The sequence below is a fragment of the Euprymna scolopes genome, chromosome 13, assembly GCF_053919585.1.
Source record: "Euprymna scolopes isolate OS-2025 chromosome 13, ASM5391958v1, whole genome shotgun sequence".
In the NCBI taxonomy this organism is placed as follows: Eukaryota; Metazoa; Mollusca; class Cephalopoda; order Sepiida; family Sepiolidae; genus Euprymna; species Euprymna scolopes.
Genome location: NC_136494.1, coordinates 122,662,648 through 122,689,002, shown reverse-complemented (window position 1 = coordinate 122,689,002; position 26,355 = coordinate 122,662,648). Strand labels below are relative to the sequence as shown.

Genomic DNA, 26,355 nt, shown 5'->3' with positions numbered 1-26,355 from the left:
GTAGTTAAATATTGTTATGGAAATGTTATAATTTCTCAATTTATTTACCATTACAGAATAACATTACTTTCCTGTATGAAACTATTGATTTTTTTCTTTTTTACAATGGAATCAGCACTTATCAAGGCCCGGAGGCCACTCGAGGATAAGGGATAATGAGTGTACAGTAGTCAATGGAAAAATGTCATAGTAATCATTAGTAGTGAAAATTTGGTAAATTGGATTACTTAAGGGTATGACAAACACAAACTTGTTTACATTGGATTCAAGACGACCATATTGTAGTTAGTTGGAAAGCAGGAAAGTGGAACAGAGTTCCACAGGCGTGCAGTTCTAAGAAAGAAGCTTTGTTCATCGAATCTACATTTAGGTTTAGGCACACATAAAGAGTGGGGAAATTATTGATAGCGGTTTCAGCTAGACAAGTGTTTTACTGTGAAAGTTAGGCCAGCCGGGATCATAGATTGAAGCTCAGACGATCACTTGTCATGAAAATAATGATAAAGCAGAGACAGGCTCGCAATATCTCTTCTGTGGGACAGAGGTTGCAGGGAAAAGAGCATCTCCTACTAGGCTACAAAGTCTATTTTGTCAAGTCAGGATAAGCTGCTTCTAGCAGCTCCTGCCAGATGTGGCAACAGTATTCCATCCTTGGACGTACTTGGCTCTTATACAGGTAGAGAATTGCATCAACAGTGAGATATCTACAAGAGCGGTAGAATCATTCCACCTTTTTTCCAGATCAGGAGTAAAAGTCAGACCTAGAAGCTTGCAAAAACATAGAGCATCCCCAAGACGAGAGCCATTCATTTCAGTTGATGCCAGATGAGGATCAGAGCATTAAAATTAGATGCATTAAAATTAGATGGATTAGATGCATTAAAATTAACCAGCCACCTTTTTCCCCATTGCACCACAAGATCAAGATCAGAGGAGAGAGAATCAGAGAGAACTTGGTTGTTTACGGCTTTTGAAGTTTTGCCATAGTTGATAGTTTCATCAGCATAAATATCTACGAATAATCTTAGGATGTGATTTGGAAGATTATTAATATAGATCAGGAAGAGAGTTGGGCCGAGGATGAAACCCTGAGAGACTTCAGCATTAATACTGTGAGCTTCTGATTTCTGCCCATCAACCACTACTCTTATGAACCAATCAGAGAGAAATGATTTAATAATTGAAAAGACATTTCCAACTATATCCTAGCTGGAGATTTTGTGGAGTAGACCTTTATGCCATACCCTATCCAAGGCCTTTCATATGTCAAGATATAACTCTCACCACATCTGCTGTAGATCTAGCAGAACGGAAACCATAATGCACCTCACTGAGGAGGTTATTTTTGCTTAGGTAGTTGACTACTTCTCTACTGAACACAGATTCCAGCAACTTACTCATGATGCCCAAGAGACTGATTTGTCTTTATTGAGAGAGAGATGACCGATTATCTGAATTTCTAAATACGGAATATACTGATGAGGTTTTTCAGGGTGTTGGGAAGCAATTCTCCCTTAGACAACGCTTACACAGCTTTTTAAGTATGGGAGCTGGTTCTGGTTGAAGTCTTTTGAGTACTATAATTGGAATACCGTCAGGGCCGGTTGCTTTACTGGAATCAAGGTTTTTGATTAGTTTGACAACATCACACACAGATATTTAGCGTGCTTTAAGATGCAGGAGAAAATATGGCTGGCAGCCCTGAATGCATGGAGTAGAATTAACTGCTAAGTTTTTGCCTTGTCCAATGCTGACGAGATTACCTCCGGTCCATTGATGATAGTTGCTATCTTGGGAGTCAGATATGGATGTTAAATTAGAATATCCTTTACAAACTCATTTAGAAAAATAGTCGGTTCAATGCCAGTTTCGATTAGGAAGAATAGGTCTGGTTTGGTCTCCTGTAATTGGATTTCAACCTCTGGAAGGTTGGAATGTAGACCCCTGATGTTGGAGAAGGAGACATAGTAGTGGGGGTCTACATTAGAAGTTGGAGTTCCGGGTTTAATCGTGTATTCTTTCTGGAGATTTTCAAGATGAAATTTTAGAATTTGTGGAATAGGTCTACAGACTTGGTTAGAGCAAGGCAGAGAGGAAAGTAAGGGAGAAAAAGAAGTGAAGAATTATTTTTTTTTTGTAGACCATGATAAGATAAAGCTGTAACAATTACCTACTAATATGGCATCAAGAAGCCCCACCAGAAGCTACTACATGGTCCAAAATCCATTCACCAAATAGCAATACAGCAGCCCCAGTACTTTGCACTTTGGTGATAGGACGGCCTCCTTAGTGGTTAGTCCAAGGTTCAAGTCCCTGACTCTCAGGCGGATAACGTCAGCCTAGTAAAACGTTTACCTCCAGCACCCTTATTAATGACATGGTTATAAGGAAAGTAATAGAAACAAAATTTCTGACATCTCAGGCGACTGCTCACACAAAAATGTTGCTGACCTAGAATACAGCTTTTTCTTCTCCCTTTGTCAGAAAAATCACTCGTTCTAAACGAGGACTGAAAGACAAAACAGAAGCAAGAGTTATGGGAGCTGCCGACAATGCACCCACAATGCACGCACAATGCATTGCCTTCTCTCTGTTATAGAAATATTATAATTTCTTATGAAACTGTTATAATTTCCCAGTTTATTTACCCTTACAGAATAACAATGTTTTTTCTTCCATCGGCAATTATTGTTATGTAAAGATTATAATTTCCCAATTTATTTATCCTTACAGAATTACAATGATTTTTTTTTTTCCGTAGGCAACTATTTTTATATAAATATTATAATTTCCCAATTTATTTATCCTTATAGAATGACAATGTTTTTTCCCCATAGTCAACTATTGTAATGTACATGTTATAATTAGGGTTATGACAAGAGAATATTTTTTTCATTATCTTGAATTTCGAGTATATATCAGTTAATATCTTATATGTTTTTAAATAGAATGATGTGGTCCTCAATTGGTTAACTGTGTCGGATATATACTCGAGAGTCAAAACAATGAAAAGAATATTCTCTTGTCATAGGCCTAGTTATTTAACAATTTATTTTACGTTCACATCAGTGGATCAACTGAGTTGAATGTAGTGCGAATGAATCATGAAAATCATGAGAAATGACGAATCGGATCAAAAATGATCTTCAATCTATGAATCTTCTTCTATTAACGAAATACACATATGTTCATGCTAATTTGCAAAAGTAAAAACGTTTGAGCTTGTTTTTCTTATTCCCATCACTTGACTTAATTGGTGAATCAAAAGAGGACAAACACACTTTCTTCGATGAAGTAATTTGTAATAGAAATAAGCATAATTGCATATTTCTGTATTATTACTTGTTCATCGTCAGTACTCAGGAATCAAATCGATTGTAATTTGATCTAAGTTCAGTTTAGAAATTTCTGTGAGAATTGAAGAAGAAACGACTCCCTCTATTATATAAGAAATTAGAAAAAAATCTAACTACTACTACTAATACTACTACTACTAATACTACTACTACTACTACTACTACTACTAATAATAATAATAATAATAATAATCTTTTTATTTGTGTGTCTGTGTCACCATAAACTGGCACCACACCAAATAAATGAGGGTCAAGGAGGGAAGAATGATCGAGGGGAGACCTTCACTGGTTGAGTGCAAAGAGGACTGAGACCTTGGGGAGGCTTATTGCCACCCAAATTCCAGTGAAAACTAATGGTCGCTGCCAACAGGAAATCAATGGTAAGCGGGCGTTGCGATAACGCAAATTCTTTTGCAAATGTTATCAAAAGAGGTGGAGAGTACTGGAAATCTGAAGAGACTTGCTATCACTCAGACTCCAGAGAACACCTCAAGTTGTTCTCAAAGATAAATCTTTAATGATGGCCTGTGTGACTACTCCTAGTGAGTAAATAATAATAATAATAATAATAATAATAATAATAATAATAATATAATATGGAAGGACCGAGGATGGAGAGCACTAACTAGACCTCCACTTGATGAGTGTAAATAGTACTGGAAAATTGGAGAGGCTTATTGCCATCCAAATTCCAGTGAAGGCAAATGGTTGCTGCCAACAAGAAATCAATGGTTGTGATAACACAAAGCTATTTGCAAATGTTATCGAAAGAGGTAGAAAAGTAGAAATGTTATCAAAAGAGGTAGAGATAGGAAAGTTGGGAAGATTTGTTGTCACTCAGACTAAGGAAAATGACCAGTTAATATCAGTGAGTAATATCTGATGATGATCTATGTGAGAACTCATAGTGGAAAATAATAATAATAATAATAATAATAATAATAATAATAATAATAATAATAATAATAAGAAGAAGAAGAAGAAGAAGAAGAAGAAGAAGAAGAAGAAGAAGAAGCAGAATTAAAGAAAAACAACAAAACTCCTGTTTATATCTGATACATCCACACATTGTAATCGCCTTGTATGAATTATCAAAAAGATAAATCTAAAACTCCCGAAAAAAAAAAAAAAGCTGAAACTAAAAGTCTTACCTTCACACCACGTGATCCTGGATAACCATTAACTCCTTGCGGACCAACGGGTCCCTGAAATGAAGAGTGAGCTGATTAGTACAAAAAAATACTTGAAAACAATTTACAAATAATAAATGTTGAAAAATTCCCTTTTCACCTACCCATAGCATGGATTCGATTAACAAAATTGAATTTATTTCAGCAATAATATTAAACAAATAATAAAAACATACATTTGAATTTTATATGTTGTTAGTTAGAAAACGTGACCCATTGGTTCATCCACTGTGCTTGGCTTTGACCGTTTTAAAATCAGAAAAATTTGACTTTGCAAAGCGAGTTAATTTTAAAAAGATGAAGACAAAATCAAAATTAGTTCCTTTCAAAATGTTTTCAACAGATCAGCAGTGTAGAAATTAGTTTCAAATTATATGAACCACATCGACCACAGTGAACAAACTCTTAGAAATTCACTAAAAAAAAGTTTTTGTTTTCCATTCAGAGCATACAATTGGTTTGGCCTACTACCAAAAATGATAAATACATTATTAATGTGAACATTATTTCTTGGTGATAGACCGAAGCGATTGTATGTTCTGAGTGGAAAATAAAAATATTTTTTATGAATTTTTAAAACTTTTTATCCCTGCATTTAAGGTGGTTCATATAATACATGCACACACACACACACACACACACACACACACACACACACACACACACACACACACCAAAATATCACTGACAGAAATGCTTTCTTCTGAAACTTGACTTAAATTTATTTTAAATTCGTAGACCCTTATGTAATTAAGCTCTATTTTCTCATATAAGAAAATATTGAGCTTTCTATTTCCTCTGAAAGTTTGGAAAAAATTTGTATGAATATACCAAATAAGCATTAAATAAATTATTTAAATAATTTATATAATTTATAGATCTCTCTCTCCTTTCTCTCTCTCTCATATATATATATATATATATATATATATATATATATATATAAATATATATATATATATATACACACACAATTATAAAACACACGCACACTAATAGACCGCCTGCCGTTACCTGGTCGTAAAATATGCATAAATATTATATTTTAATTCATACAGAAACTGAGGCATGTGTATGCCAATATTATGTTTTTTTTTCTAAACAGTTCACTTCTTGTAAAAAAAAAAGAAAAAGAAATACTCAAGCTGAGATCGAAACCAAAACCTAAAGACACTAAGTCAAGTACAATAAACATTAGGCCAGCTTGACACGATCTTTAAAAGGTGTTTTCAAAATTGCTTATTCTTAATATAGAAATATGTCATGTGAATGCTTCACGCATGTGTATTCGTGAAACGGTGCCAAACAGATAAGATTTCGGTGACCCACGTACTAATTTTTCCATTTTAACCCCTTTGGCAGCCCTTTTTTGCCAAATGAAAACCGATTAAAAAGTTTTCCACATGTCTGAATACCCTATATATCAAATTTTTAGTCTGTAGATAAAAAATCCGTAGAGTATATAAATTGAAAATTGTCCTCATACACACACATACACACACATTCTCTCTTTTTATATATATATATATATATATATATATATATATATATATATATATATATATATATATATATATATATATATATATATATATTTATATATATATATATCCTTGCTTGCTTGCTTATTTGAATCTTATCTCCGCGGATCGGGCGATTCCATCTTTTAAAAAAGGGATGACAGGTGATATTGGTTTCGATTCTAGCAAATATCACTCAAGTCATATATATGTTTTAGTTTTAATCTCACTACTATATATTAGGTTCAGTATAGTAATCGGTTAAGAATTGTCTCTATGATAATAAATATGTAATCTGCGTCCATTAAAATTTCATATTTAACCGTATCATACGACCGGGCAACACAGAGCAGCCTGCTAGTATATATATAATCTTAATATTTATCATCATACACAGTTTGTGTTATTCATTTTTGCATCTAATTTAACCTTTATTTAATATTTGAAATAAATATAAGAAAAACAAAAGCGATTAAGGCGTAAACAATTAAATACTTACAGTTTCACCCTTAATGCCAACATCACCAGTAATTCCTTGAGGACCCTGAAAAAATGAAAAGAAAATTCTGGGTGAGAGGTAGCAAATACGTACAAAGAATGATATGATCCTTTACAAGTCATGTAATTGTAGCTGTAATCGTAATAAAGATATTTCAGGTCAAAATATTATAAAGTTTCAATATAATCTTATATATGAACAACTTTAATACTAATGCAATATTTATATGTTTAAAAAAAATATTTATAAATGATACGAGTTGATCTACCTTTACTCTAACCCCTGAATATACACCAGACATAATGTAGTTTTCCAAGAACAAACACAGAAAATAATTAAGGTATTATACTTACTGGTGGACCAATTGGGCCGGGTAATCCAGGTAAACCAGGTTTTCCCTGGGGACCAGAAATACCAGGTGGTCCCAGATGTCCAGTGGGTCCCGGTGGCCCCTGTAATGAAATAAAAAAGCACATAAATATTAATTTGAAATTCAAATTCAATCAACGCTTCTAACACGGAAAACATTACTTTGATTTTCAAATCGCGTTGCCAAATGCATTCTTTCGGCATTTCAAAAACAACACAGCTGATAAAAGCACGCGAAATATTCATTAACTTTTTTCTATACAACTTATGGCAAAGAGAAAAAGAAAAAAGTATAAAATTCTGACAAAGGAGTATAACTCCTAAATATATTAATTTTAAATAAGCAAATACTTGTTTATTTAATTGCGGCTTTCAAACGTATTTCATACGTATTTTAATTTAAAATTCAAATTCAATTAACGTTTCTAACACCGGAAACACTACCTTGAATTCATTTTAAAATAAATAAGTAGATATAATTCAGTTCAGTGCAAATATGAGCAAATATATTTCAGTGTATTATTTAATGGCATATCAACACTTTTAAAGCTTAAACTTTTTCTTTTAGTAACTATTTTGGGAACTTCAAGTTCAAATATTTATTCATAGAAGAAATTTCTGTGTAATTTGTTTCGTGTAGTAAATTTCACATATTAATTTGTATTTATGCATTTTAATAATGTTTGTATTTTTTTCATTTGTCAGATCATTCAATAGTTTTTATGTAAACACTCTTTTTATTAAGGATCATGTCTATTTTATTTTTTGTTTTCAAACGATTATTTTCTATTGCTTGTACCTTTAGTTGTTTTGTTTGACGAAATATCAACCCGTTGTTGAATTCAGTCATTTTGGTAGAAAACCATTTCAAAGTTTCATATCTTTCAAATATTATCCATAAAGTAACTGTACATATATACAACAAGGCGTAATTTCCTTATATGTTATGCATAAAATTTTAGGTGGGGGGGGGGTAAATAGATCATTATTGTTGAAGTTTTACTTACCGTTGCACCTTGTGGTCCGGGGGCACCAGGGGCACCATGGGCACCGGGGCTTCCCTAAAAAATAATGCAAAAAATAAAAGACATTCTTTAGAATTTATTATAACATTTATTTTTATTTTTTCAATTCTATCTTTTAAAATCAATAGAATAAAAAGCAAGTGATAAATCAAACGATATTTAAGATTTATTACAGGAATTAAAAGATAACCATTGCTTCTTATCGTATAGATACAGCCATAGCTATGATGAGGATCTTCCTTGTTTTCGTCGAAATTGGAAATATTTTACCAATTTTTATTTTATGGGTAAATAGCTGCACTTCCTTGTGTATGCCTTGAGAAAGGAAAAGATTAAGGGAGTAAACCCTGACAAAAATCTAGCTTGGAGTACCAATAGGGGGATGGTGAAGCTCTGCAATACATTTCTGGCAACTTTTGCGGCTACGCAAATAACTGTATTGGCTTTTCTTTCCGTCAGACTTTGTCTGACGAGAGGGGCACCCTGGTAACTGGGCAAACCTAGATCTCCTTATCACCTGCATCTGGAGAGGCTGGTTGGTTGGCTGTTTTGTTTTACGGCATATCAACCCTTTTCAGGTTATTTAATGCCGAATCTGGTGATTTTGAAGAACGATTTTTTAATATAGTATATTTGTTTTTTAAGTCGTATTCTATTTAACCCATAGTTGTGACCATAATAGGTACTACCACTCCGGGTCAGAGTGGACCTGGGAGCAATGGCAATTAAAGGGTGGCTCCACACTCCCTAAGGCCTGCAATCTAGGGCCTCACCATCGGATATAGTTTAAGGTCATATCCAGGACCATCTGGAGAGACAACTCCATCGGTGAACTGTATAACCACATCAGACGCTGCAGTGTACCAGACTTGATGCAGAACACCATTGTCTTACGAGACAGAAAGTTACCATCATAGATTCTGTATAAGTTTCAGAGAATTACATAAAGATTCTCAATCTATGAATACTATTATCATTTGATGTTTAAACTTGTAAACTTGTTCTTACCAAAAGAAATGTTTATCAACTCATGTCTCGAGATTTTTTGTTCTTTTCGATATTTTAACCTATGACTGATATGCGGCTACCCAGGCCGGCTAAAATGTTAAGCTGACTATGAAGGAACGATAAAATGGCTGAAATCTTCCTAGGTTAACCACGAAGCAGTGAAAATGAAGCTGTGAAATTTTGCATGCAATAATTTTAACTCTTCTTGAAAATAGATCAAATTTTTCACAGCATCATCACAGCATTCATTATCATTTTACATGCTGGTATGTATATGACGTGACATTAATGGATGCTGCGTGTGTGTTGCGGCAGGTTGATATGTTGGATGCTGATCAACCGTACAACTAAGAAAGTCATCATAACCTCCATTCAGTCTCGAAAAATAATGGATACCCCCTGTAAAAGTATCTGTGCATGTAACTGAGATAAGGGTTGTGCACTCCCCAACCATAATTGGCACTGCTTAAGTCCAGTGGCAAGAAGAAGTCCAGGACAACTAAGAAAGTGGACACAGACAAAAACAACAAATGGCAAATGCTGCAACATGTGCTCTACAAAGAGGACTAGATTGAAAATAAATCTCATTTTGTCACATTTAATGATGGTATCTTTATCAGCAATTGAACTTTTAAGCTTCCTCTTATTTTGTAAATAAATCGCTGAAGACTTGACTAATGTAACAGATTCGTCAAGTTGGTGCCATTCAAATAAGTGCTATCTCTCTACTCTGCATCAAATGCGATTGCTATATTCTAAACTGCAATCGACAAAATGGTCTGCCCACTTTTTTTTGAATGTTCATCTATAATATATTTTTGAATGTTCATCTATAATATAAAGGATTGTTGGCTATATGCATGTGTGTATGTCCACCTAAAAATTAAAAACGACAAAGCAAATACCCACAAAGTTGATATTTTCTTGATCGGTATTGCCCTAGGGAATAATATATAAAATTTAGAAAATTATATTTATTCTTTGACTTTAAGCTGGCACAGAATTTTTCCTGGTAGGTTTTCCAGTTAGGCTATGTACTAACTAAAAACAAGTAACTCATTTTTTAATCAAAGTTACTTCACATATGCTGAATTATTCCTTGTGAAATCTGTATGTGTGTGTGTCTTGAGAGAGGAATAGGCAGAACAAAAAAGAAAGAGAAGTGAGAGAGGGTGGAGAAATAGAGGGAAGGGTTTAGATAGAAGTTTTAATAGAAATATGTTATACTTTTGTTCTGAACGACGCTGGGTAGTCCTGCTAATTTTAGATGCATAAGATTAATATATCTGAAAGGGTGTTGAACCGACCCCGACCTACTGGTAAGCATTATTAAAGGTGCTGAAATGTCTGTTCATTGGTATATATCATCTGACTCCACACAGTTTTAAATGATTAAATAAAAGTTAGTTACTCGTACCTTTTAAGCTGATAGTCATTTCTTGGATGAAGACACATATTATGGTCATGTGACATTAAAAATATTGAATAACTATTTTTTTAATCATCTGATTGGTTTATTGCATCAAACGTTAAGAGAAAAATGAAAAGTCAATCATAGGAAAAGTCAATCTAAATATATTTAATTTCTAGATAAAGTAAGATATAATGAATGATATATATATATATATTTTTTTTACTCATATTCACTTCCAAATTGGCAAATTGGTAATATTCACCCCCAAATTGGCAAATAGCTAATATTCACCCCTAAATTGGCAAATTGCCATTGAGCTACTGTGAATTAGGGGCAGTGACTACAGGGAAACTCTAAAAAGGGAGTTGAGTAGCAAGATGTGTTTTCACATTACACTTAAATTTTTGCATGATAGTACAGCCGAGGAAGCAGGATAAAGGGGGGGGGGGAATTCCAAAGGTCAATAAAAGAAAATCAAAGTAAAGGGTCTCCAGGACGACTTTTACAATGAAGGTCTGGGATTATTTTTTTTTGGGGGGGAGGGGTTAATCGAAGCTGTTTACGTTGAGGGTGAAATCTACAATTCTTTAGTTAGCAGCCAAACAACGACATAATGACACAACAGACCAGGCTCAATCGATTCTCGTTTTTCAGCTTACAAGTAGTAAATCCTTTAGAATAAAAAAAAAAGAAATCATCACTTCTACTAACGAAAATAGAAACAGGATTTAATAAAGGACTCAGTCCCACATAAGTTCTAGGGTTCAACGGAATAATTTCCAAATATGTACCTGTAGAATGTGAGAAGTTACATCGTCTGAAACGCTATGAAAAAAAAACAAACGAGAAGAGAATAATTGTTGGAATAATCTAATAAGGAAAATTATGTTCGATTTGTCTTATTTGGATTTCTCAGGCTATTGTTCTGATCTTCAGTGTTACTGTCAGTATGTTTCAATCGATGCAACCTCCGACCTTCTTCAGGTGTCTCTTTTCAAACTTGGGAATCTTTCTGGAAAATTAATAAATCTTCACAGAATTTCGAATGGAACACTTTATGTAATTGTTCCATAAGCCATAACTGGGTAGAAGTCTTAAGTAATTAGCAATTGTATTCTGAGTATCGCCTGTTCTGAGGATTGAACCTCCAACTTCCAGAAAAGTATCATTCACAATTGAATTTTACCTAGTACTTTATCGAATTTTATCTCCAAAGTTCAGAGACATATTAAGTCTGATATTTTGGTTTCATTTTTCCTTGTATTCTCACCACAATACTTCACATCATCAAAGTGATACCTAATTACAGAACTAATTCAACTACGAGGATAGTTTCAAAAGTAAAGGCTCCAATTTTTTTACTTAGAAAGTTGAAGAGCTATGAAGAAGTGCGCCAGAATTTATTTTTCTACATAGTCACCACCATTCTCAATGCACTTTTGCCAATGATGAACAATAGCTTTACATGGGCATGTGGAGCACACGTTGTCATATGAGGTTTGTTCCAAAAGTAAAACGTATTTTCTAATTAAAAAATTGCAAGAGTTACAAAGAATGGAATGGTTCCATTAACACAGGCAATCTTTTATGCTTCAGGATTTATTTTTCTGCATAGTACACCATTTTTAATGCATTTTTGAGAAAAGTTTTATTCAATGACATAACTCTGCTTCTGACACACGTCCTTGACAGCAGCTATTTTCTTAGAGTTTCACACCATGAATATATGTAAGAGATAGATAAAACTTTCACGTCATGAATGCATATGTTCAGTCTTGATAACAATGCAATTTGCAGTATTCTCTGAGAACGACCATCATAATTAAGCCAGAGCGATTATAATGGCATAAAAAGTAACTTACCTGATTTCCTTTTGGTCCAACAGGACCTTCTGCCCCGGGCAAACCCTACAAAAGAAGATATAATGTGTCAATAATTTTATCAATTCAATGATTCTTAAAAATAGATTAGAAATCCAAAGTTATTTTAACATGATGGAAAAATGGAATTATTGTTTTGTTTTTTATCAGAATCAGCTTGAATCGGCTTCATATTTTGCCTAGACTTTTTAACCTGTTAAAAATGGGAAAAAGTTATAGCACGTTTCCATAGATGAGTACTTTATGCCAAATTAATGATTGACATGGTTAAGTTTATGCTAATTTTTGCATCAAATACTAATTCCTATTAATCCCTAACTGTGCATCGAATGGACACTATAATATTTAGTTCGCTTCACTTCATTATAACAAAGGTCTATACAAAATTTCAGCCAGATTGGACTAGTAGTTTCTGAGAAAACTTCTTGAGTAAATGTTAAATTGTGGTGACTAATCCGTATTAATCCCGATTAACCTCTTGCTGTGCGTTAAACAGATACAATAATAATTAGTTCCCTGCACTTTATTATAACAAAGATCAAAATAAAATTTCAGCTAGATCGACCTAGTAGTTTCTAAGAAAAATTGAATGGAAAGATAGATAGACAAACTAGTAATTATATGGATTATTTTTCCTCCATGGTAAAAATTCATACTAATTCGTAGGTGATTTCTTATATACTCCCATAAACCACCATGCATGGAATCGTTAACAAAATTAAAAATCGTTTCTGCGTTTAAATCATATTTGGTATAATTAATTTCAGTTCATACTTGATGTGTCCACCAATCAAAATCAGTCCAAGAAGAGTTGTGAGAGATAAACAGTGGTTATGATAGGGGAAACAACTCCTCACACACTGAATGACTTATTGGTATGACTGTGGGGACACTTTGGGGATCATCTCATTTGTAGAAAGTGCGAATTGTTCACACTCACTGGACCTTAACCAATTTTTATCTGAAAAAATCCTGCACGACCGATATGTATCTGGCCTAGCAAAATAGCTAAAAAGATGACATAACGGATATTTCAACCTTCTAAAAATATGTCATCAAATCATTTTGCTAATCACCTATTGCCTTTTTGGCTAATTATTGTTTAATTGGATCAGGACAAGATCCATAAAAACAATCTCCAGACAATTTCTGCACTGAAGCCATATGAGTCTAAATCGGTGCCAAGACTAAAGTGTTTCGCCGGGTAATTTTTTAAATACTTTAGATTTGTTAACAGAAATTATGATACTCATATTTTTAAAACTAATGTTGATGTCGTATAACAAAAAAAAAAGAAAAAAGAAAATCAATTATAAGTTGTGCAGTTCTCCATCGATCGCTTGTAAATCTAATGCGGGTTAAAGTAGAGAAATAATTGATCAGTCTCTTCAAGAGCATTACTTGTTTATAATGACAGAAATTATTTCAGCTTAATGTACATTTATTTAGACAGTTGAACGTTTAGTTTTACAGTGAAATGAGATGTTCTTTGGAAAATAAAATCTTCTTATTTTTATTACGCATAATGTATATACAACATTGGCTTGAGATAGTTGCTTGTCTAGCCGTACTGATGAGGATGACTATATATATATATATATATATATATATATTATTTAAAATTATCATCGTTTATTTTCATCATTTATCGACAAGTAATACAACGAAGTTAAATTTTATAATAAGGTTTAAAAAAATACTCACAGGTTGCCCAACTGGTCCAGGGGGACCTCGTGATCCCATAAAACCTCTTGGTCCCTAGAAAAGATAATGAAATAATTATTATTGGTTGGTAGCAATAAAAACATATTTTTATTATTATTATTATTATTATTATTATTATTATTATTAATAATAATAATAATAATAATAATAATAATAATAATAATAATAATAATAATAATAATAAAAATGTTAATATTAACGTTAATTTAATCTTAACTGATTGGTAAATAATTGAAAAAGCTATGCATTTAAAACGGTGTATGATGACTAGGGCCGTGACAACAGCATATTGTTTTCATTGTTTTGACTCTCGTTAATATCTTATATGTTTTTATAAAGACTGATGTGGTTCTCGGTTGATTGATTATGTCTTACCGTGTCGGATATATACTTGAGAGTCAAAAGAATGAAAAGAATATTCTGTTGTCACAGACCTAATGATGATGACATTTCTGGGGAAAATATTGTATAGTATCCAAGCATTATTCCATATCGAATAAACTCGAATAAGATGATATACAAAGCGAAAAAATGTTATGTGTTATTTTAAAAGAAAACGCAATATCTCAAAACAGATTTTTAAAGCAATATATGTTCAATGTAACTGAATTATTATCCCTACAACACCTTCAACGTGTTTAAAAGTTTCTCTTTCGCATAAATATATTTTCATAGAAGCATATCGATTACATAATAAGCTTCCCTATAAAATCACTATAACTTTTAATACTTTAAGACCAGAAAAGAAATGACCAGAAAGATAAATCTGAACTATTTATAATCTCTTTATTATTGATATTAAAAGTTAGAATATAGATATTAGATATTATATCATCTAATCTCGAATAATAATTTTAATCTTGGAAAAATAATATGAAAATTACATCTTTGTTACTTAAATCAATATTCAAATATGTTTTCAAGAAAATATAAGTATAAGCATGATTAATACATATCATTAAATAAGTATTAGTTTTTATTTAGGACATTTCGACTATTATTCTCAATGTCTCGGACAATGCCTTTTCCAAATTGGGAACTTTCTAGTTGAACTTAGCAATCTGGAAGTTTGATCAGATTCCTGAGTTCGACACAAAAATTCCCCAAGTTTGATTAGAACATTCTCAAGTTAGAGCAGTGAAAACGTTATGAATATAACCACCAAGATGAGAATAATAGTCCGAATAATGTAAATAGGTGAAATTATCAATCCTTACTTAAACAATTCTGAAACATGAGTATCAGTTCTATTTATGGCCAAAGATGAATTAAATTCTTTTACCAATGGTTTAAGTTTTGTTGTAAGAAATATGTCTAGATTATAACTAAAACAAAATTAAAACTTACCATTTCACCAGGAGCACCCATGTTCCCGATATTACCTTGCTCACCCTAGAAGAAAATAAAACGATATTTAAATTGAAAGCAAAGAAACTGAACAAAATATATATATTTTTTTAAAGGAGCTGCGTTAGAAGGCTATATCAATGCGGTTAGTAGGAAACACCGTGGACACGAGTTAGTATATAAAAGAATGTCAATATTAGAAGGATGTTCAATAATTTTCGATTATATTACATTTATTTGCCAACATAATGTGCCGTATAAGATGGTAGGTGTTGATGTCCCAAATTTTCGGAAGCAGTATCTCTTTCTCAGGGGGAAATAAAAGACACGTGTTGTTCGGCATGGTTTCATTTGTCTGTTTTATTTATTTATTTTCGAAAGTCAGTGTTCCAGAATGGTTGTCAAATCAATTTCCAGGATACAAGTTGTGATGAATATTAAGTATTGTTGGGAATTATTGTATCTTATTTTTAATATATAAATGATTAATTTTTCCGTATCACGCTTAAAGTGTGTATTTGGAAAATTAATGATTGCTGTATTAGTGTCATCCACCTTAGGTAAAGCGAATGGTCTAAGGGAGATCACTCTTAGCATGCTGTGATTAGTTCCCCCTGCCAAAGTGTATATGTTAATATGTATACACGTACACGCCTACGTATATGAGTGTACACACATATGCACACAAGCCCATGCACACATGTATACACATACACATATACAGGGTGACCCCCAAAAAAAGAAACGCTAAATGGAGGCCATCTAGAACATATGCTGTAGAATGGAGAAAAAAAGCCAAAGACCCTTGTGTTTTGATGTGATGTTTTGAATATAATAAACTAGTTATGACCAAAGTTTCATTTCATTCGTTGCCTAATTAGAGTTGGGACCTGTATATACATATTTTATTTTAATAGCTGAATTCATTTATTTTATTACATATTTATTTGTTTGTTTGTTTTCTATATATTAATTTATTTATTCTATTTGTTTATATATATATATATATATATGTGTGTGTGTGTGTGTGTGTGTGTGTGTGTGTGTGTGTGTGTGTGTGTGTGTGTGTGTATTCTCTGTTCTATCTAACCTTGTTATTTATTTATTATATATTGTTATTGATTATTGGTCAAGACCACTAATCAATAACAATATATAATAGATAAAAAACAAAGTTAGATAGAACAGAAACAATAATTTTTTTAAGTCATCTAATTATAATACACTAAAAGTATTATCTGGAAAAAAGTTTTTGCTTAGGATGGAAACGGCAAGCACAAATGCGAAACTCCAAGAAAGACTATGGAAAAACAAACTGGTTACCATCCGAGCAAAACACATAATCTCCCGGGCTCCCCGACACTTATCTCATCTATGGAGAAGAGGGAATGTATACTGTATTGAAGTGAAAAAAATCTATGGTTACATGATGTGTCATCGTGGAGAAAGATGGTGAGTGTACTTTGATGATAAATTTCTGAAGTTTTTAGATGAGGGCTGATTATTTATATTGCTTATATTGATTGTTATTAGTGCAACGTTTCGATCGGATTGTCCTTCGACCTTCATCAGACATGTCAGTTGTTGTTTGGAAAAGAAAGGAGAAAAGTTGCTAGCTTCGTAGATATTTTCGTATTTCTGTGAGTCAGTTTCCACTTTTTGGTCATTGTTTCGAATCTGTGAGAAAAAAAACAATGACCAAAAGTGGAGACTGACTCACAGAAATACGAAAATATCTACGGAGTCAGTAACTTTTCTCTTTTCTTTTCCAAACAATAACCGACATGCCTAACAAAACGTTGCACAAATAACACTCAAGATAAGAACACTAGTCCGATCAATACAAGTAATATAGTTTGATAAGATAAGGTCACCAATCAGGAAATACTGGGACGTACACACTTTCTATTCTTGACAGATTTACTATTATAAAGACAGACTTCCTAGCCATGGCAGATCTACTGATACAGAAGAATATCTGATGGATAGTATTGTTTTTTAATTTGGTTTATCCCAAGCAAGGCACAACGCCACTGAGACGTAAAAGGCTCTACTGAATTAGGGAGAACCATTACATTTAAAATTACAAACACCAGCAGTTAAAGAAAAGAAGCTATTAGAATAGAAAGATCCCCAGCATCTGGAAACCTTTACAGTAAAAGATTAGGATCTTGATGACTGATGGCTTGGTCGAGGGGAGTATGCAAAGAGGGACACAAGTCTCCGGTATTCGTTGGAGCACATTCCATTAAAGTACCTGTAAAACAAGAACAGGAAAGAACTATTGCAACAATAGGGTGGAGATTGGAGCTTGTAAGATAGTATGGGACCTATTAGATTAAAGACGCTTTTCTGTTTGGGACCATGTTTAATAGGGAGAGACTAGTGGTTTGTGCACGAGCTCAAATGTGTTAACTATACGACATGCATGGGCGAATGGTGGCTTTGTAGGATATTGACAGGTGTGAGAAATGGAATGAGAAATAGCAACTGCTGTATGATTAATCTGCGAAGGAATCAATGAAGACACAGATTAATATTCAAGCGAAACTTTAAGGAATATCAACACCAATGATGAGTAAGAATTTTTTTTTGTATTTTTACTAAAACGTCACTTCATATCAAGGCCTAGAGGCCACACAAGGATAAGAGTTAATAGCACTGTCAGTTTGTAATAATGATATTGCAGTAAAGACAGAAAACAGTGGAGAAGTGTGCTCATGAGCCGATGGCCTTTATGAAACAGTAATTGTCGTTTTGATGGACTGCAGATGATGATGATGATGATGATGATGATGATGATGATGATGATGATAAAAAGTATTTATCTGCAAATAAGGAGAAAGTAAATAAAAATAAATACTTACTTGGGGTCCATCATGACCAGGCAACCCGATCGGTCCAGTTGGTCCAAGCAAGCCCTAAGAGTAAAAGAAATAATCAAATTAGAATAAGGAAGTTTTAAATGTTACATTGCCTGAATATCATTGAATAATTTAAGCTATGAACTTTAAAAAATGATAACTTAGCAAAGGTTGATACGGGTGTAACGAGACAACCATTTTTTTCTGTTCTAATTCAACAGATTAGAAAATATGAAAGTAAAAGCAGACAATAACGATTTTCAAGAATTCGTCTTTTACAATCTGATACCATACTGATTATCTATGTCGATATTCTGGAAAGATTTAAGCATGTCTTTTGTTTTTGTTCTGGTATGCTGAGCATTCAATTTCCTTGTGCATTTTGTTGGTCATCCATGGCTCTTCCGGATTTTCTGTTGAACAAACCACTCATTTTTTTTTTAACTTTTTTTTTTTAACTTTTTTCTTTATTCCTTCGTCTCATACTTTCCTTTTTACCAAAGAACATTTTATTTTGCTACAATTAGACTGTGCACGGCAGTAACTTTGCTTTCTTTTGAATTTTGGCAACCTCGAAACTCTTGCTTCTCTTATTTCATCCACATTCTATGAATGCTGTTTCTGACAAAGGGAGAAGAATTATTGTTTTCTGGATCAGAATCTTCCATCTAATACTTATTGTTTTTTTTAGTTTTTTACCTTTTTTAGCTCTTATATCAAGCGGATTTATACCTTGTCTGGAGCGATTTCCATTAAAAAAAAGAAAGTAACTAAATTCATTTTATATAAAGATATTATTTCTAATGTAAGATGTATATCATTTTTAAAAAAAGATAACACTTACCCTATCCCCTTTCTCTCCGGGCAGCCCAGGCAATCCAGGAAATCCTGAAAGTCCCTGAAAAAAGACAGAAATTGCTCTTAAAATTTATTTTCTGAAACTAGAATTTATATGTATTATATATATTCTAAAAAGACTTTTCTTTGGAACAAATGCTATCAGCAAAACGGGAAGTTATGTTGGTTAAGCAGTTAACAATATGAACCTGGATGAGCCCAGTTCGAATCCACATCGTTCCTCAAAAATAATTTCACCGAGGACGTTAGAAACTTTCCCTTGGTTCTTCCTGTAATATTTAATGAATGTACATTCTAACTAGAAAGGTATCAAGGAAACCAAGATCGACAATAGAATCATTTGATTCATACGAAATAGAGGAATCAGAAAAATACATTTGCCAAAAATTTTTAATTTAAAAAATAATTTCTAAAAATATGACTATACAATCTGAATGTTTTAATACTGCAAAAATAATTTTTTTTATTATTAGATTAGAAGTAGATGATTTTTATGAATTCAATACGATATGATCATCATCATATTAAGTATCATATTCAGTTTTACTTCCGGTTTGCATTCTGTGATTTAGTTTTATTTTCCTTTATTTACTTTGTGTATGACTTCCTTCTTCATATGTTTCGGAACGGCTGTGTGTATCTTTTTCAAATTTCACACACAGCTAATTTATATGTCTGGCAGTGTTCTTAGATATGTTTTGTACAGAAATTAATCCGATAAGAATCGAAAATCGAAAAAAAATCCGATCTTAAAAATAGTTTTTCTATCGTATAGATAAAAAAGAATAACTTTTACAAGGGAATATATTATGTTGGTCTGGTCAAGGGAGATAATAAAATTTTAGCAAATCATTTCTTCTTAAAAAATAACAGATGTATTATAATCTGGAGATATAGCTTAGTGGTAGAGCATTCGACTACAGACGAACGATCCGCTGTTCAAGCTTGGGTGTATCTCACCATTTTATTTGAATTTTTCTTTTTAATGAGTTCAAATTTATGATAAAAGAAGAGGTACCCTTTAAAATTGCCGCAAATCATTTCTTCATTTGTATATTTTAAAACTAAACATTAATCAGAAGTGACTTTTCCAGGGCATTCATCGTCAATCCTAAATATTAGCTGACGTGATATTGTAAACAAACATAAACGGAATTTGATGAACGATATTATCATTATTAATTTTTTTTTATTTTTTTACAGCTTAGCCCACTGAGCAAATTATTCCGTGTAATATATAATAACCAATAGAGGATTGATTTTATAATACTATATACGCAATCTGCATAAATTAAAATATAATGTTTAAGCGTATTGTACGACCGGGCAACGCCAGGCTGAATTATTTTAAAAATTGGAAGCTGCGGCTTTCTTTCCAGTTATACAAGTCTGATCAGTTTGTCTTTTGTGATCACCCCTTTAGAATCGTTCTTTGCATTCAGAAATCTGTAGCTTATTTTTTATCTGAAAAAAAAAAAAAAAAAAAAACTTACCTTGTCACCTGGAGGACCTGATATGCCTCTCTCACCATCTCTACCAGGCCGACCCTATGAAGTTCAAGAAAAAATAACAGCTGATTTAGAATAGGTTAAAAAAGCAACAATGTATTTTAAAAATAACAAACACAAATCAAGTATGAAATAACACAGAGAAACAAAAACCAAAATTTATTTGATGGAATTTACATTAAAATGATGTTTACCTCATGAAGCACATCTGAAATCGATCTGTTATCGCCATAGTGTGTGAACGAGCTATCAGTTAGATTCATTGTGTTTATAGATTAGTTCTAGTTTTGACCAATATCAACGCTGCTAAGCTTTGCTGATCTAAGAAACCGATGCGACAATATGGCCGTAAATTATGGCAGAAAATATGAAGTATAAACAACGAATCCAAGTAACAAAGTCACAGGAAAAAGTCACAGGAAAAAGTTACAGATAAAATGTTACAATAAAAAGCTGTTCATTTTTTTACAATAGTCAACAAAACAAAAACAGGGGTAATGTATATATATATATATATATATATATATATATATATATATATATATATATATATATAACAAATAAATGTTACCAAAGTGAAGCTATATTACTCTTTTAACTACCTGAATAAGTTTCTAAAGAAAATACTGAAAGAAACTCACACAATAAATGTCATCAGTTGTGCGATAATATAATGTTCTATTAGTATTTGGTTTCATTTCGATTTATAAGCAATTCTCAGGGGTCGATATGAATGTAACATAATCGATATGAATGTAACAATCGATATGAATGTAATATAATCGATATTTTTTTGTTCTAACTCAACAGACTTGGCAGTACTTTTCTTTCAGATTAAATAAACGTTTTAAAATAAGTTAAAACACATACAAATTAACCTAGTAGGTAGGAATGTAACTTGTCTTGTGTTTGGTAATATTTCTTAGTTTTATATTTATTTTTTCACGTCTTTTGTGCTTCGTTCGCTATTGTAAAAATGCTCATAAAGTTTGTTTTTCTGAGTTAAAAAATCACATTTTTTATGAAACTTATTTAACTTTGTTTTTCAACTTTTTTATCATATTTCTCATTGATGAGTCTAAACAACTTATTTATTATGGTCAAGTTGTTAACGACACAGACTGACGACCTGGGTGCCTAAGTTCGAATCCAGTTCATTTCACAAAAAATCACTTTCACTTAAGATGTTGACAATCTTGACGTGGTCCCTCCCATAAGTATTCAATGTCTTTCTAGTACCAGGGGAAACAACGCCAACAATAGAATGTTTTAACTCATATGAGATGATGGTGTTAATCAGTAGCGCTGTGACAACAGCATATTCTTTTTCTTGTTTTGATTCTCAGGTATATATGTATTGATATTTTATATGTTTTTCTGTAGAGTGATTAATTGTGTCTATGTCGGATATATACTCGAGAGTCAAAACAATGAAAAGAATATGTTGTTGTTATAGCTCTACTGATCAGTATAAATGTTCAAATACTAATCAGAATAATTCTAAAACTATTTGATTATAACAAAAACGTGATATTGTATGCGCTATCATTATATGATAATAGCAGAAGAATATAATGAATCTGATTAACAGTAAAACACATATTCCCGTGTTATTAAAAATTTGGTTAATCAATAATTGTGTTTTGGAAATAACATTTACATTTAATAATCTTATAAATAGAGATTTATAATATTAACTTTACTAAACTACTTATAGTCAAATAAAAGTGTTTCCTGATTAATATTTAAATGACCAAACGACGTCGTAATAAGTAATAAATTTCAAATAAAAAATCTTATTAAAAATAATTTCGTAAAAGAAATTTTAAAAAATGGCATACCTAAATAAAAAAAGAATAAAATAAAAAGATTTCCGGGCAACGCACTTTTAAAATATTTTTCCTGTGACTTTTACTATAGATTACATGTGACTTTTCTTACTAATCAAAATTTAAACATTTTTACTTGTGCCATTATTCCTGTGACGTGTTTTAGGTAATACAACTGATATATTTTTGTAGTAATAAGTAGTATAAAGGCAAAACTTAAAGAACAGAAAAAATTATGCTTAGTTTGAATGACAGGAAGTTCAACTTTATGCTTATATCATGTCGGTGAAAAAGTTTTGCCAGTTTGTAAAAGTGGGCATTTTATACCATTGTAATTTATGTTATGCACATTATTTTTATTTTAAAATATCACCATGGTTAATTTATAACTTTTTGTTTCAGATTATTGAAGCATCATACGTATTTTTGATCAACATTTCCACCAATGTTGACCAGAAAACGTCCTTCTTTAGTCAACAGAAAGGAGATCATCTTCCATCATGATAATGCTCGTCCACACACAACGCTATTGACTAAAGATCGCCTAAGAGAATTTGGTTGGGAAATTTTGTCTCATCCTGCATATTCTATTGAACTAGCTCCCTCGGATTATCACTTATTTCGAGGATTACAAAACCATTTAGATGACCCTAGGTTAACGCCAAGAGAGGATTTTGAATATGAGTTAGATTCATATTTCATATCAAAATCTAAATTATTCTATAAACGAGGGATTTATAAGATCGTTGACAGATAGAACCAAGTTATAGAGAGCAAAAGTAGTTAATTTAAAATTGGTTTTAAATCAATCAAAAGAGAATTAAACACGCATAAATCAAGACAAATAGAAAACAATTAAAGGGATAAATTTTTATGTTTTGTAAAAATCATTTGTGTTAAACTTTTAAATTAAAAAAAAATCATTTTACTGTTTGAAAAAAATTTTCATGCATGAAATTCATTCGAAGTATAAAAAAAACATTCAAATATATAAGAAATCATTTACTTACTCTTTGGCCAATCGAACCAGGCATACCAGGAGCCCCCATAGGTCCAGTAGGACCCTAATTGTAAAAATAAGGGAAAATGTGTTAATATGTTTTAAAAAACAAAAATATGTTTTAGTAAACATTAAGAAAAGAAAAACAAAAAACAACAAAGAATATATATTAATAAACATCTATGAAAATATAAGGAGATTATACTTTAACAGAAAGATTGGATCAATTAGGTTTAACTACTTTTCTAAAGAGAAGAATAAGATGGTTTCAATTCAAACCGGTAAAATAATTAATAGAATTTGCAAGTATGGCAATCATTTATTTTAAAATACTTCTGATCCGAAAATTTCTGTTAAGTCAGATTAAAAAAATTGAATATTGTATATTTCTGCCTTTATCGACCCGCGGTTTCCAAAAGGTGGCTCGGGCTCGCTCGGCACTTGACAGAAATAATCAGAAATAGTCGGCCAAATGTTCCTGAATTTTTAACAGACACGCAGTCTGTTTTTAGTTAATATGAATTTATGGAGGCTAATTTTTAATGAATTGGACGGAATAAAAAAAAAAGAATTTTAATGACGTGGGTTAGGGTTTAAGGTTAGGGTTGGGTTGGGTTAGATACATGTTTGCAATTTTATTTATTCCACTTCCATGTTTATTCTGTTTATCATTATAGCTTTCTCATAGCAGTTTAACGGTTTGCGATCGGCCGCTTCTAGTTATTCCCGTCAACGGCCGAGCACACCCGAGAAACTTTGTAGAAATAACCATGGGTCGATAAATGCTGAAGTACTAAAAATTACTATTAGTAAGTCAAGTATTATCACTACTAACCCAGCTTTATCTACTTAGTTATTGTTAAGGGGAAAGGTTGTATATAGTCTTTCACACTTATGCTAATTAGGCAGATTAATTAGTCTGTATCAGTACATCTTCTTGAAACACACAGGTGTTATGTCCCTAGTAGTATGACTTGTACTTTTATTGTTTTATTTTAAGATTACGTTGTTCTCTTTCTCCTCTTTCTTTCTCTTGTACTAAACCGCAACCAAGGTCATCTTCTTGCATTATTTGATCTTCATCTGAATTTTCAAATTCATTCTGGCCTGTTTGCGTATTTCATCTTCTGGTCGTGGAAGAAATCGAAGACATTTTTTCATCATTTGGTTCTTCATATTCGCACTGGGGACTTATTTGATCTGTATACGTTAATACGTTCTTCCTATTTATTACAACTGTATTTCATAAGAAATTCTGCTCTTTTCAGAGTTGTTCCTTTTTTACCACATTTTTTTTTCCTGCAGAATACGACATCGCTAGTAAAGCTCTAATTGGTCTTCCTAGTAAAGCTGATGGGCTCCCTAGTATTCCAGGATATCTTAAAAGTTGCCTTGGTAGAAAAACGTCTATTTTTCTTGATCCTGAAAACATGATTTTAGTTTTATGTTTATAAAAGCGAAGTCTACGAGGTGTTGATTGTTTTTGAGGATCAACGCACTGCTAAGAAAAGGGAAGTTTTTTTTTTTTTTACATAGGAATCACCACTTATCAAGGCCCGGGGGGTCACTCAAGGATAAGGTTTAATGAGTGTACAGTGGTCAAAGGGAACATGTCATGGTAATCGTTAGTTGTAGAAATTTCGTAAATTGGATTATTTAAGGGGATGGCTCATCAAGAATTTGTTCACATTGGACTTGAAGACAACCATATTGTAGTCAGATTGAAAGCAAGAAAACGGAACAGAGTTCCATGGGCGTGCAGTTCTAAGAAATAAGCCATTTTCATGGATCTATGTTTAGGGTTATGCAAAGATAAAGAGTGGAGGAAATTGTTGTCATTGAAGTGGGTTGTAGATAAGATTATCCAGAATAAACATAATAAGTAAGTTTGAGTGTACTTTTCTAATGAAACGTTTTATCGTTTAAATAAGTATTGACCAGAAACAAAGTTCAATAATTTTGCGTTAATTTTATGTACAAATTTTCTCTTTCCGCAGGGTAAAACAAAAGCTGTATTAAAGGGTTTTTCACATGAAAGTTTTGAATGAAAACTGATTCTTACCTCTTCACCAGGAACTCCAGGATCCCCTTTCGGACCAAGTGGACCCGATTGTCCCTAAAAGGCAAATGATAAAACTGTTAGCAAAAATAAAACATATTAATAGAAATGAATAAATATTTAATTTGCTTGTTAATGCAAAGTGAACAAGCTTATTCTCTCTTTTAACAATTTGGCTGTTGAAAGTTGATATACCCACCTAAAATATAATAATCGCGAAATCTAGCTTTACTCTACAACTTTGAAAAAAAGACCAATTCTCTTTATACGTCAAGAAGTGGATATTAATGTTTTTGTAGAAAGATTCAGCTATGAAAGACGTTTTCTTCATCCCACCTATGAAAGACTTTACAGAAATAAACAGTTTCATTATCTATTTATTTCTCATCCAATCAAATTGCTTCTAAGTTTTCTGACGTCACATATTTCTCACTAACTGGTTTTACTTTTATCAGACTTAATTAGTTTCATGTCAAAGTTTTATATATATACTAAGGGAGGAGGTGTGTGATCAACACTGCTGGGGGGGCACGATTTAATATACGGTTTTGTTTTTAAATCCTCAAAACAGTGTTTCATGGTAAACAACTGATGATCCCTTAAATTAACATTAGGACTATTGTGAATTCGAGAGAACAAGTTGATACAGTGATTGCAGGTGATAAAATAACTTACTGACTAAATAGTTTTCCAACGAATGATAAAAAAATATAAAAATTAAACAGTTCTTTTCTTTTCCATATAGTTTTAACGGTTAAAAACTTCCAAGACTATATATATATATATATATATATATATATATATATATATATATATATATATATATGCATTTTATTACTGTTTTATCTGCTTAGTTACACATGTTTCGGTTACCGAATCGTATCAACCACCCAGTAACTTCATT

At 32.1% G+C, this 26,355-nt stretch overlaps 1 protein-coding gene across 1 annotated transcript in view; it reads right to left on the bottom strand.

The window, feature by feature from the left end:
* Window positions 1-26,355, bottom strand: part of LOC145292177 (uncharacterized) — a 239,008-nt gene that overhangs the window by 119,535 nt on the left and 93,118 nt on the right. The window contains exons 11-22 of the mRNA XM_080138449.1: window positions 25,455-25,508; window positions 23,403-23,456; window positions 20,549-20,602; window positions 19,042-19,095; window positions 18,201-18,254; window positions 15,334-15,378; window positions 13,966-14,019; window positions 12,244-12,288; window positions 7,942-7,995; window positions 6,919-7,017; window positions 6,566-6,610; window positions 4,508-4,561 (exon numbers count right to left, since the gene is read on the bottom strand). Of these exons, the coding sequence (XP_079994575.1) occupies window positions 4,508-4,561; window positions 6,566-6,610; window positions 6,919-7,017; window positions 7,942-7,995; window positions 12,244-12,288; window positions 13,966-14,019; window positions 15,334-15,378; window positions 18,201-18,254; window positions 19,042-19,095; window positions 20,549-20,602; window positions 23,403-23,456; window positions 25,455-25,508 (666 nt within the window). The remainder of the gene's footprint in view (window positions 1-4,507; window positions 4,562-6,565; window positions 6,611-6,918; window positions 7,018-7,941; window positions 7,996-12,243; window positions 12,289-13,965; window positions 14,020-15,333; window positions 15,379-18,200; window positions 18,255-19,041; window positions 19,096-20,548; window positions 20,603-23,402; window positions 23,457-25,454; window positions 25,509-26,355) is intronic.